The sequence below is a fragment of the Emiliania huxleyi genome (assembly GCF_000372725.1).
Source record: "Emiliania huxleyi CCMP1516 unplaced genomic scaffold EMIHUscaffold_398, whole genome shotgun sequence".
Classification (NCBI taxonomy): domain Eukaryota; phylum Haptophyta; order Isochrysidales; family Noelaerhabdaceae; genus Emiliania; species Emiliania huxleyi.
Window position 1 is genome coordinate 12,781 of NW_005198979.1, and position 11,003 is coordinate 23,783.

Below are 11,003 nucleotides of genomic sequence, written 5' to 3' on the forward strand. Positions count from 1 at the left end.
CCGCCGTCCGCCCGCTCCAGACTCGCAGCGTCGCCGAGCGGCGCCGCTGGCGGCCGCGCCAAGCGGGCCGGCGCAAGCGCGGCGGCAGCCTCGACGCCGGCGGTGTCGGCGGCGGCGGTGTCGGCGGCGGCGGGCTCGGCGGCGGCGGCGGCGGGCTCGGCGGCGGCGGTCGGCAGCGTCGCCCAGTTCCTCTTGAGGTAGGAGACCAGCTGCGAGTGTTTGGGGGTGGGGGTGGGGGTGAGGGTGGCGCGGCGCGGCCTCGGCCGTCGCATCGCCGCCGGGCGGGCTGAGGCGTGTGGCGGGCGGGAGAGGTGTGCCTGCGTCTTCTTGTCGCCCTGCAGCCGGACGCGAATCAGCGAGTCCTCGACCTCCGCGTGTCCGAGCCTCTTGAGCCAACCGATCACCTCGAACATCTCGCCTCCCGTCATTGAGAGGGCGTCCTTGCCCTCGACAAAGAGAGCAGCCATCCGGGCGATGCGACCGTCCTCCGCCGGAGGCTTGGCGGCGGCCGGCGCAGCCTCCTGGGTGGCGGAGGAGCGTGACGCCTGCTGCCGCTTGATGGCGTCCGCGGCCGTCGCCAGCGGCGCCGCCGCCTCTGCGGCCGGCGGCGCTGTGTTTGTGCAGTCGGCGAGCGAAGCCCGCCGAGGCTTCTCTACTGCGGCGGCGGGGCTGACGTGCTCTCCCACCCAATCAAGCAGCATGATCTTCTTATCGAGCTGGCGCTTCACCTTGAGAAGCGACGCCTCGAGCGCGGCCGCTTCCGCTCCGTGCTCGCGCTTCAGCATGTCGACGATGGCGTACATCTCTTTGCCGCTCATCGTGTCGGCCTTCTCCCCACCCTCGGTGAAGCGCTTGAGGGCGGAGGCGGCATCGACGGGCGCAGACTCGCGCTCCGGCCGCGGCGACGCCGGACCGGACCTCTGGAACTGAGCTTCGAAGGCCTTCGACATCAGGCTGGCGCGGCTCGTGTGGCACACCTGCAAGCGAGCGATCGAGCTCTGAGCGCCGCGTGGGCGGGCCCGTGAAGGGGCAGAGATTCAGAGGAGCGACAACCGGTGGAGAGCTCAAGCGGGACCGAAGAAATAACTCGGCGCGCCGCGCGCGCGCGCAGCTTGGTAGAGGAGCAGAGGACCGCCGCAAGCGGCGTGGCGTGGACCGGTTGAGCATCCCTCCGGGGGCCCCTCTGCGCCGGGGAGGCGTTGTTGGAGGCTAGGACGCAAGCGTCCGTCGCCCTTTTCAAACTCGGGGCCCACTCCGCTACGTACGCCCTACGGCTACGCTCCGACCCGAATTTGGAGGGCCTAAAAGTTTAAGGTGCTGCGCAAAAGGGGTCGGACACAGGGCGCAGCTCATGCTAAGAGCCAGAAGTGGGAGACAGAGAGAACACCGTTGGCCTTTATACGTTTTTCTCGCTCGCCCAGCCAGTACTATCTAATATTCTTTTTCCGTATTCTTTCCGTATTCTTGTCCCAAACAGGGTCTATATTCTCGAATATGCCAAGGATACAGCTCCAAATCGGGCCTATATTCTCAAATATTCTTTATATTCCCGCTGTGCGCTGAAATCGCTGAAAATCGCTTCGAAAAAGAATATAGAATCGGAAGAATAACGTATAAAGGCCAAATCTGAACAAGCACCCTGTCCCGTTATTGCGTACACCAACAACACCCGAAAAGCTCTCTCTCTCTCGAGTTCTCTCTCCTGCTCCTCACTCACTTCAGGCAGGGGGGTCACAACTACCGAGTTCCTAGAGTCAAGCTGCCACGTTCAAAACCAGGACGGCGGCAGTGATGGTGCTATCACGGGCACGATCCGTGGAAAGTGGAGAGGGTTGGTATGTATATGGGATAGTAGAGCAGGCGCTTTGTGGGATGTGGGTGGCGGGTATGGGCGGCGGCGTTGGGTTGCCGGCCGATTCGTTAGCGGAGCTCCTCCCTCAAGCTCGATCACGCATGACGCACGTTGAGTGACAACGGCGGCGAGCTGCTCAATCAGGCCAGGTGTTGCTCAAAAAAATTAAATATTCTTAGCTTCGCCCTTGCCTCCGACGCTGGGGACAGAACCACACCAGTATCAGACCAGAGGGACTGCCCCCTGAGGGAGGGTGTAGAGGATGTAGAGTGTAGAGCACTGTAGAGCTGTAGAGATGTAGAGCGCTGGAGAGCGCTGTAGAGCTGTAGTGCTCTACATCCGCCGCGGGACGAGGCGCCTGCGTTGTAGAGCGATGTAGAGGCGCTCTACAACGTGAAATCTCTACAACAAACTCTACATCATAAGCGGCGAACGAGGCACGGTCGCTCTCCGACATGAGGCGCGTTGCACTTGCCAGTGCTGCCCTGGCCTTCTGTCTGCCCGCCCAATGGGTGGCAGGTGCCTCTGCTGCTATGGCATGCCTCACGGCTGCGACTGGCCGGCGCCTCGGCGCGTCAGCTCGGCTCGGCGTAGCGATCGTGGCCAGCGCAACTCGCCTGGACTCAACGCTCAGCCAGGAGCTCCCGCACGCGCTGGCGCGAGTCATGGCGCATGCAACGCGTCTGAATGCTCGCCTCGCCTCGCGCAAATGCGACCGTCCTCGCAGCCGACAGTCCACCGCCTGCTAAAGAAGCACAGCGACGAATGCGGCACCGGCGACACATGGCAGGCTGGTCATGACGCAGTTATAGGGTGTTGTGTGCCGTCAGAGGGACTCTCTGTGTGTCAGGGATAGTCAGGGCTGTCCATCAGAGCTTCACTAAGCTCGGAGACACCCCATTAGCGCGGCTCGACCTCTTTGAGTCACTGCCTTCCCGGCGGTTTGGCTGTAGAGCCTCTACAACAAACTCTACAACAAAATCGCGCTCTACATCGCTCTACAACGCAGGCGCCTCGTCCCGCGGCGGATGTAGAGCTCTACAGCTCTACAGCGCTCCAGAGCGCTCTACATCTCTACAGCTCTACAGCGCTCTACACTCTACATCCTCTACACCCTCCCTCCAGACTGCCCCCCTCCCCCAACTGCCCCTGCTTACACAGGATAGCATGCCCCGAGAGCGGCGACATTTGGCAGGGGTAACCTGGGAAGGAGGTTTGGTTGTGCTTTTTTTTCTTTTTTGCTCTCGGGGGAATGTTCTCTCGGCGCCCATGGCCTTCTGAGGTTTCGTACTGATGACGTCCTTCTTGGCACTTCGGGCGTCGGTTGTGCGTATCTGTTGTGTCTAATTCCCCCGGTAATGTGTTACGGGTATCGGTCGCTGATTGAACGCTCTACCTCTAGACCATCATCTACTGCTTACTTCGGCCGTCGGCCGCTCGGTGGTCGAGTGGCTTCCGGATCGAATCGGCAGATTGACCCTCATAAATTTTTTTCACACCTGAGCGGGCCCAATTTTGCTCAGATGCACCTCCAAATTCGAAATCGTGTCCTCACGCTTTAGCGCTTGGTGTGCGTTCGTTTTTCGTCACGGGTGGCCAGGTGTTGCTCAAAGCACAGCTACCGAAGAAAAAATCGCGGGCTGCGTGCGCTGTTGCTGATGCAGCCACGCCCTGCGAGCGGGGCGGGGTGCGCACTGTGCCTCTGTGTCCGTGCGAGGTGCGTCGCTCATCTCTACTCGAGATGACTACTCTATTTAGCTCCCCGGCCCTGGTGTGAGGCTGTGAGGCTAATGACTGCACTCCAAGTGCTCCAAGTGCGAGGCGTGGCTGGCTGGCTGCAGTGGCGGGCGACGCCCCCAGCATCAACAACAACAAACAACAAGCAGGCCCGCATTGTCCATTGAGCGTGCCAATTTGGGTCAAGAACACAAACAAGCACGGGAGACGGCCTCTTACGCTCGACCACAGGGCTGCCTGTGTCGCCAGTCAGTTGGACCGTTGCGCGGACGGGCCGCCCCTCACCCTAGCCCTCACCGAGCTCACCCCTCTCATGTAATTCCTTCCGACGCTTTGCGGGGACGCTTGAGGCTTGTCCATCTCCGTGCGAAACTGGTCTAAAGCGGGCGGCGGTGGCGAGCGCGGACCGACAAAGAGGGTGATTTGCCACTTGCTTGCAAAATCTCAAAATCTCTCTCTTGCTTGGCGTCCCACCCTACCTAATAGTACATTGTATAGCCGGTAAGAGCAGCACATTTGACATTCCGGGTTACACCCAGTTAGCAGTTTATCGTACATGCAAACAGGACTAGAATAAATAAATAAATAAATAGAGCAGTCATCTCCCGTAGAGATGGGCAACGCACGAACACAGAGGTACAGTGCGCACCCCGCCCCGCTCACAGGGCGATAAATAAATAAATAAAACGGGCACGCCAAACGAGGGGTGGGAGAGGGACAGGGTCCCCACCTGCACGAGCAGGATCTTGGAAGGACGATCAGGGACACAGGGGAACGGGAGCGGGGAGCGCATCGCGACACGGAGGGGGGCTGGGCAGGGTTCACCCACACGACAGGGTCCCAGGGATTCCTCTCTCGTATAGGACAGGTTGCACCCGGCGGCACGGGGGCAGGCGCGGGCCTCCTACTGGTTGCGCTCTCCTAGTTCTCCTGCTCCTGACAAGGGACAGCGACAGGCTCGCAGCACGGTGGACTCCCTATTCCACTGGCGATCTCTCTCGACTAGCGACCTTCCTCCGGCTTCTCACCAGCAGTCTCTCACTATCGCGGGCACACTGACAGAGGCGGCCAAAAGGCTCACGTGGGTGGCAGGGCGGTGATAGGAGTCTCCCACTCTGTGGGCTTCGCTAGAGGTGCGGCCCCTGCGCGTGTCCTCGCCCTTGCGTGTGTGTGTGTGTGTGTGTGTGTGTGTGTGTGTGTGTGTGTGTGTGTGTGTGTGTGTGTGTGTGTGTGTGTGTGTGTGTGTGTGTGTGTGTGTGTGTGTGTGTGTGTGTGTGTGTGTGTGTGTGTGTGTGTGTTTGCGGGCGCTGTGCGAGCCGCCCTGAACGACCACAATGTTGAGCGCGCTCGAGCACCGAAGCACCGCGAGCGCCGGCGAGCACCACCGCCCCGCGCCTTGGCGTGGGTCGGTAGTACACGATGCGGCGCCCAGCAGCTCTATCATGCGTCGCACCCGCAGTGGCCGAGCCGACCGCCGCTCGAACTGGCGCCGAGTGGCTCCCAGATCGAGCGTGGCAGGCTCAGTCGCACCCTCGCGGGGCGAACGCGAACCGAGCCGTCGCCGTTCGCCGCAGCCGCCGGCCGCCAGCCGTCAGCCGTACAGCCGTACAGCCGTCAGCCGTCAGCTCGCAGTCGCCGTCGCTGCCGCCGCCGCAGCAGCAGTGAGCGAGCTCCTGCGTCGTGTTGCCGACGCAGTGTGGACGCGCGCCGCCCAGCGGCGAGCGAGCGTGCTCGGAGTTGGGTCGGCGCGCGCGCGGGCGGACGGCGCCTGTAAACAGACAGCCTGCACCGCCCACTCGTTCAAAATCGAGAGGCCTCTCACAGGGCGTACATCTAAAACGGGCTGGCGGGAGTTATTCTTTGTTGTTCGCGCGTTCGAGGCGCAACGATGTCGGGTCTCTCCTCGCCGTCGTTATCTCCGTCGCCATCGCCCAGCCCGTCTCCCTCCCCGCGACCGGTGGTGGGAAAGAAACGGGAACGCCGCGCTGGCGATCAAACGCCCAAACCGCAGGCGTCCCCATCGCCGTCGCCCTCTCCCTCGCCGCAGCCCTCTCCCTCGCCGCAGCCCTCTCCCTCGCCGCAGCCCTCTCCCTCGCCGCAGCCCTCTCCCTCGCCGCAGCCCTCTCCCTCGCCGCAGCCCTCTCCCTCGCCACGGCCGTCGCCGCAGTCCCGCTCGTCGCTGCTCGCTTCGGCCAGAACACTGCCGGTGCCGGGGCCGCTCACTAACCCGTCCCACCACTCGCCGCCGCCACTGCCGCCACCGCCGCCGCAATCGCAGCCTCCGCCAGACTCCCTGCCGGCTGCAGCGCTTCAGCGGCCGCCTGTTCCGTCGCCGCCGCCGCCGCCTCCTGCGTCGCTGCAAGCGGCACCGCCGCGAGCGCGCACCTTTGCCGACAAGGTGTCGCGGATCAGGGCCGAGCTGCTTCTGACGGAGGACTCCAGCGACCGAAAGGAGCGCGGCCGGCCCCTGCCCCCTCTGGTTGCCTCCCCGCCTCTCCCCTGGCCGTGGGCACCGCCTACTCTCTTCACGCCGTGCCGTCACCTCCGGCCCTTGCCGCCCGCAGGTGATCGTCGAGGCGGAGGGCCGGCTCGAGCTTGAGCCTCGCGGCAGCCTCGCTGCACGCGCGGACGCCATCCTCGCCGAGCTCGAGTAGCGCTGCGGCGGGTCGTGATGGGCAAGCTTGAGCGGGGTCTCTGGCCTAAAGCCGTGTGTAGAGCTAGCGCCCCACCCTCGGCGCTGCGCTGTGAATTTTTCGGGGTGGCGGTGAAACACTTGAGTGGGGAGGGGATTCGGCCCCCCGGGCGTGGGTGCCGATTTACAGGGTTTTAGAAATTCGACACTGTGTAAAAAAGTCAGTCGTACCGGCGTGGGGACTCGACTGCACACACAATTTTTGTGCAAATGGGACACTGCATGCACATATGCACAGCATGCACATTCGAGCACATGACATGTTGTCATGTGCATGTTGCATGTGCATGTGCATGCACATGCACATGTCCATGTATGGGTGGCCGGGTGTATCGTATGCGGACTACTTCCCAGACCTCTGCCTCGTGCACGACCGCAGAGACCACGGTACTCGGTAGCATGCACTCGAGGCGCTTGGTACACCTCCCGGCGCCCTGTCGGCGCCGCGCGCTCTCGCTCGGACCTCACCCGACCGCCTCGTAGAACGGCTCCACGTCCGCGAGCACGTCCGCCTCGTGCGCGTACTGGTTGGAGGGCACCTCGATCAGCGTGGCGTTGGGCAGCCGCTCCACCACGCTCGCCACCTGCTCCATCCCGTGCAGCGTGTCGGACGAGGCGGCCAGCACCGCGCACGGCATCGCCACCGCGTCGCACGCCGCAGGGAGCGTGTACCCCAGGTTCGCCTTCATGCTCAGCACGAGCCGCTCCAGGTCCTGCGCCGCGAGCGAGCGCTCGTACCGCGCGCGCTGCGCGGGCTCCTTCGTCTTCCGCCGCACCGCCCACATCCCCAGCGGCTGCAGCCGCGCGTACACCCGCCGAGGCAGAGGTAGCCGCAGCAGCGGCCTCGCCCAGAGCGGAAACTTGAAGGCGGGGTTGGGCGCGAGCATGACTGACGCGCGGCCGTCGAGTGCGCCGCGCTGGAAGCCGTCGAGCAGCAGGGTCGCGCCGAGCGACGACGAGAACCAGTCGACCGAGGAAGGTGCGACGCCGATCGCCGCGAGCACAGCGGCGATGTCGTCAGCATGCCGCGCCATCGCAAAGTCGGCGACGTTTGGCCGAAAGTCAAACTCGGCGGACTTCTTCTCGCGCGTCTCGATGTAGATGATCGGCCGGCGAGACGCCCACGTCGTTAGCAGCGGCCGCCATCCCTCAAAGACACTGCCCCACCCTGCGACAAAGACCAGCGGCCGGCGGCCGGCGGCGGCAGAGTCGGTGGGCGACCATCGAAGCACGCGGAGCGCGACGCCTGGCGACGCGCCAACCAGCCGCTCTTGACAGTCGGCGCCAGGGAGAGGCACCTCACCGCGCCAGAGATACTCGGCAGTGTCAGTGGCGTCGGCCGCCATCGCAGCGTCAGCGGCGAGTCCTGCTGCCGCGGCCGCGACGGCCGGAGCGCTTCGCGTGCGCACACCGCCGACGGTGCGCGTCGACCAGGACCAGGCGAGGCCCACGCATGATGCGAGCAGCAGCATAACGCAGGGCTCGGACTCCGGATAGGGTGACTGCCGCTAAGATTCTGGAGTGGCCAGGGATGGCGCACTAGTGGCCAGGGATGCGCACTGGCACTGAGTGGGTCTTGGTGCCGGGGTTGTGTTTTGTGTGAACAGAGTTGCGTGACTCTGTGCGATTTCGGGTCCGGGGTTGTGCGTTTACGTGAACAGAGTTCGTGTCTTGAGCTCTGTCTCGCCCCGGGGCGTCCACCCATACCGCGCTGGTGTCCAGTCCGAGCCTGACTGTTCTTCACCTTCCTCCCTAACCTAACCGAACCTAACCTAACCGAGCAGCAGAAAGCTCCGCAACTCGAGATCCGAGAGTTCACGGAGTCGGCTGGGGCTACACGTATACCAGACAGGCGCATTGGCACTAACACTGAACAAACAAAGAAATAGTCGCCAAAGAAAAAACTGCGGGACACTAGGCACGGGACTGGCGCGCACTGGCACTAACAAAGGAATATAAACTGTACAGGTCCTGGCTTCGGTTTCGCAACAGCTTCGTTTTCACAACACGGCCGCCTCGCGACGCCGCGCCATCGTGCAGATCGTGTCCGAGCCATCCACAAGGCCGCCGGCACATGTGCCAATGTGCCCGGAGCGCAGGGAGTCGATGGGTGCCGCAGTCCAAGCGATCACTGCACTGCAGTGCTCGCTCGCACTGCGGCGCTGCGCCACGGCGGCGAAGCATGTCTGGACTTCAAGGACAGTGCTTCTCCGCTGCTCGAGGCTTGCGGCAAGGTCCAGGCCGACCACACAGAGCACCCGAGGCAGCTGGCGTGGCCTCACTCATGACCTGTGCTACCCGTCGGCGGGGCCAGCTGCGGTTTCACAACGCGCCTCATTTTTGGCACCCTCCTGCTAGCCGCGCATGAGTAGGGAGACCGTGTGTGGTGTCTTCGCGGCCTAGAGCACCCTCTTGGCAGTCTATATTCCGGATTTTAGCCCTCCTGTCGCATCTGGTGAGCCGTACCATAGCGAGGACCAAACGCGTTGTGAAACCAAAGCCAGGACCTGTACGACATCGAGCGCCTTAGCGAGGGCTGCGGTGGCCCATCATGCACGCTCCCGACCAAGTACAGCGACTTCCTGCGCCTCATCGAAGCAGTCGGCCCGCCCGCGGCGCCCCGTCCGACTCCCGTGCGGCTTCCGAAGATCCTGTCTGCGGGGGGCTCGGGCCTCAATGAGGAAGAGGAGGCTGCAATGACCGTGCCTGACACTCTCGGCGCCATGGGGTACACTGACGCGCCCCCGAGCGACGCAGATGAATCGAGCAGGCTGCGCGGCGGCGAGAGCGCGGCCCTTGCGCGACTCGACGCCGCCGTGTGCGCCCGCGCCGGATGGGTGTGCGCGTTTTCCAAGCCCGATACCAATCCCCTCCCGTACTCGCCCGGCAGCACGACGATGCTCTCGCCCTACCTCTCGCTTGGCTGCCTCTCGTGCCGCACAATGCACGCTGCCCTCGACGCCATCGTGCGCCAGGCGGAGGGACAACACACGACGCCGCCACAGTCGCTGCACGGCCAGCTCTACTTTCGGGAGTTCTTTCACCTTCTGAGCGCCTCGAGCCCGCACTTTGGCCAGACGCGCGACAACCCGCTGTGCCTCACGGTGGAATGGCGCGACCCCGCCAGAGACGCCAACGCGGCTGAGGCCCTCCGCCGCTGGGAGGGGGGCACGACGGGCGTCCCGCTCATCGACGCCGCCATGGTGCAGCTGAAGGAGGTCGGCTGGCTACACCACTTGCTCCGCCACGTAGTCGCTTGCTTCTTGACGCGCGGGCAGCTATGGATCGATTGAGAGGCGGGGCGCAACGTCTTTGACCGCCACCTCTTGGATGCGGACTGGGCAATCAACAGCGCCAACTGGATGTGGCTCTCGGCCACCTCCTTCTACACCTATCACCGCGTCTACTCGACGGCCCACTTCGCGCGCAAGTATGACCGCAGCGGCAGGTACGTGCGGAAGTGGCTGCCAGCCCTGCGGCGGATGCCCGACGAGTACGTGTATGAGCCGTGGAAGGCGCCGCTCACGGTGCAGCGTGCAGCGAGCTGCATCGTGGGAGTGGACTACCCGCTTCCAATCTGCGATCCGGAGAGCGCTGCGGCGGCCAACTTGACGCGCATGGACGCGTGCTATCGCAAGGCGCCGGAGGAGTGGAAGGCGCTCATTCCGCCCGCAGCAGCGGCAGAGGTGGCACGCGAGCGCAACGTGAACGTGCGCTCGAGGGTCCGCGCGCCAGCCTTCAGGCCGACGGCGCTACCACCGTCACCGAACACGGCGCCACTTGCCCATGCGCCACCTGCGGGATCTAGCGCCGTGGACTCGGGGGAGGGCCATCGCGGCGGGCCGCCGGCGCCGCCGCTCGGCCACCCGCTCGGCCGATCGCGGGGGCGATCGAACAGCCGAGGCCGCGGATCACGCGGCCGCGTCTCGCGCGAGTGCAGCACGGGGTGTACTGAGATCGAGAGACGAGAGTTGTCATCAGCTGCGCTCGAGCGCCGCGTCGTACACGGTAGCCGGTATGGCTGCGTCGACCGATGTCCCACTGACCGTTGGAGTGTTTCTGGAGTGTTATTCAGGTTTCTACTTTTCCAATTACTCGCTCGTCAGAGAAATGCCGCAGGTGTACAGCGCGTCACAGCCGAGACCACATCGTCGTTGTGTACGCCCCAGGTGCCAGGAGCTCCTGCCAGGAGCGCTTAAATCCCCTGGAGGCTCGCGGAGCTTGACACACACAGGACACATGGATTTTGGCGTCCGTTTTGAGTTTTTTTGCCGCGCGCGGGTGCGGTGGGGCCGGCCTGGCCGGCGCGCCGGGTGTGACCGTGAGCGGCGTATACACGTGCGTGTATTCCAAACGGTAGAGTATTGTGATTTGTGTCGTGTGGAGAGCGATGTGAGACAGTGAGAGCTGAGAGAGACCATGGACGCCAATTTGCGAATTTGGAGAGAGAGACTGAGAGACCAAAAGCCCTAGAGCCTAGTCTGGACGATCTTTTGCGCTATCTCCCCGTATCTCCCTCTATCTCCGCGTATTCTCCTCCATCTGCCCGTATCTGGACTGCCCGTATCTGCCCGCGCCGTATCTGCCCGTATCCGCGGCGGTATCTCCCGTGGTGGATCTCGTTCTCCCGGTATCTCCCGGTCTCTCCCAGTATCCCGCAGTATCCCGCGGCATCCCGCGGTACCCCGCCATATCTCGCCGTGGATACCGTGAAAAAAATCG

General features: G+C 63.8%; 2 protein-coding genes across 2 annotated transcripts; one reads left to right on the plus strand and one right to left on the minus strand.

Annotated features, from left to right (window-relative positions):
• Positions 1-6,745: 6,745 nt before the first annotated feature.
• On the minus strand, positions 6,746-7,753 carry EMIHUDRAFT_118404 (hypothetical protein; the record flags this gene model as incomplete). The annotated part of the gene is made up of 1 exon (XM_005770917.1): positions 6,746-7,753. One exon carries the CDS (start codon positions 7,751-7,753, stop codon positions 6,746-6,748), a length of 1,008 nt encoding a protein of 335 aa, XP_005770974.1.
• Positions 7,754-8,977: 1,224 nt separating this feature from the next.
• Positions 8,978-10,089, plus strand: EMIHUDRAFT_118405 (Deoxyribodipyrimidine photolyase/cryptochrome; the record flags this gene model as incomplete). The annotated part of the gene is made up of 3 exons (XM_005770918.1): positions 8,978-9,499; positions 9,578-9,991; positions 10,024-10,089. 3 exons carry the CDS (start codon positions 8,978-8,980, stop codon positions 10,087-10,089), a joined length of 1,002 nt encoding a protein of 333 aa, XP_005770975.1.
• Between the last annotated feature and the right edge of the window lie 914 nt (positions 10,090-11,003).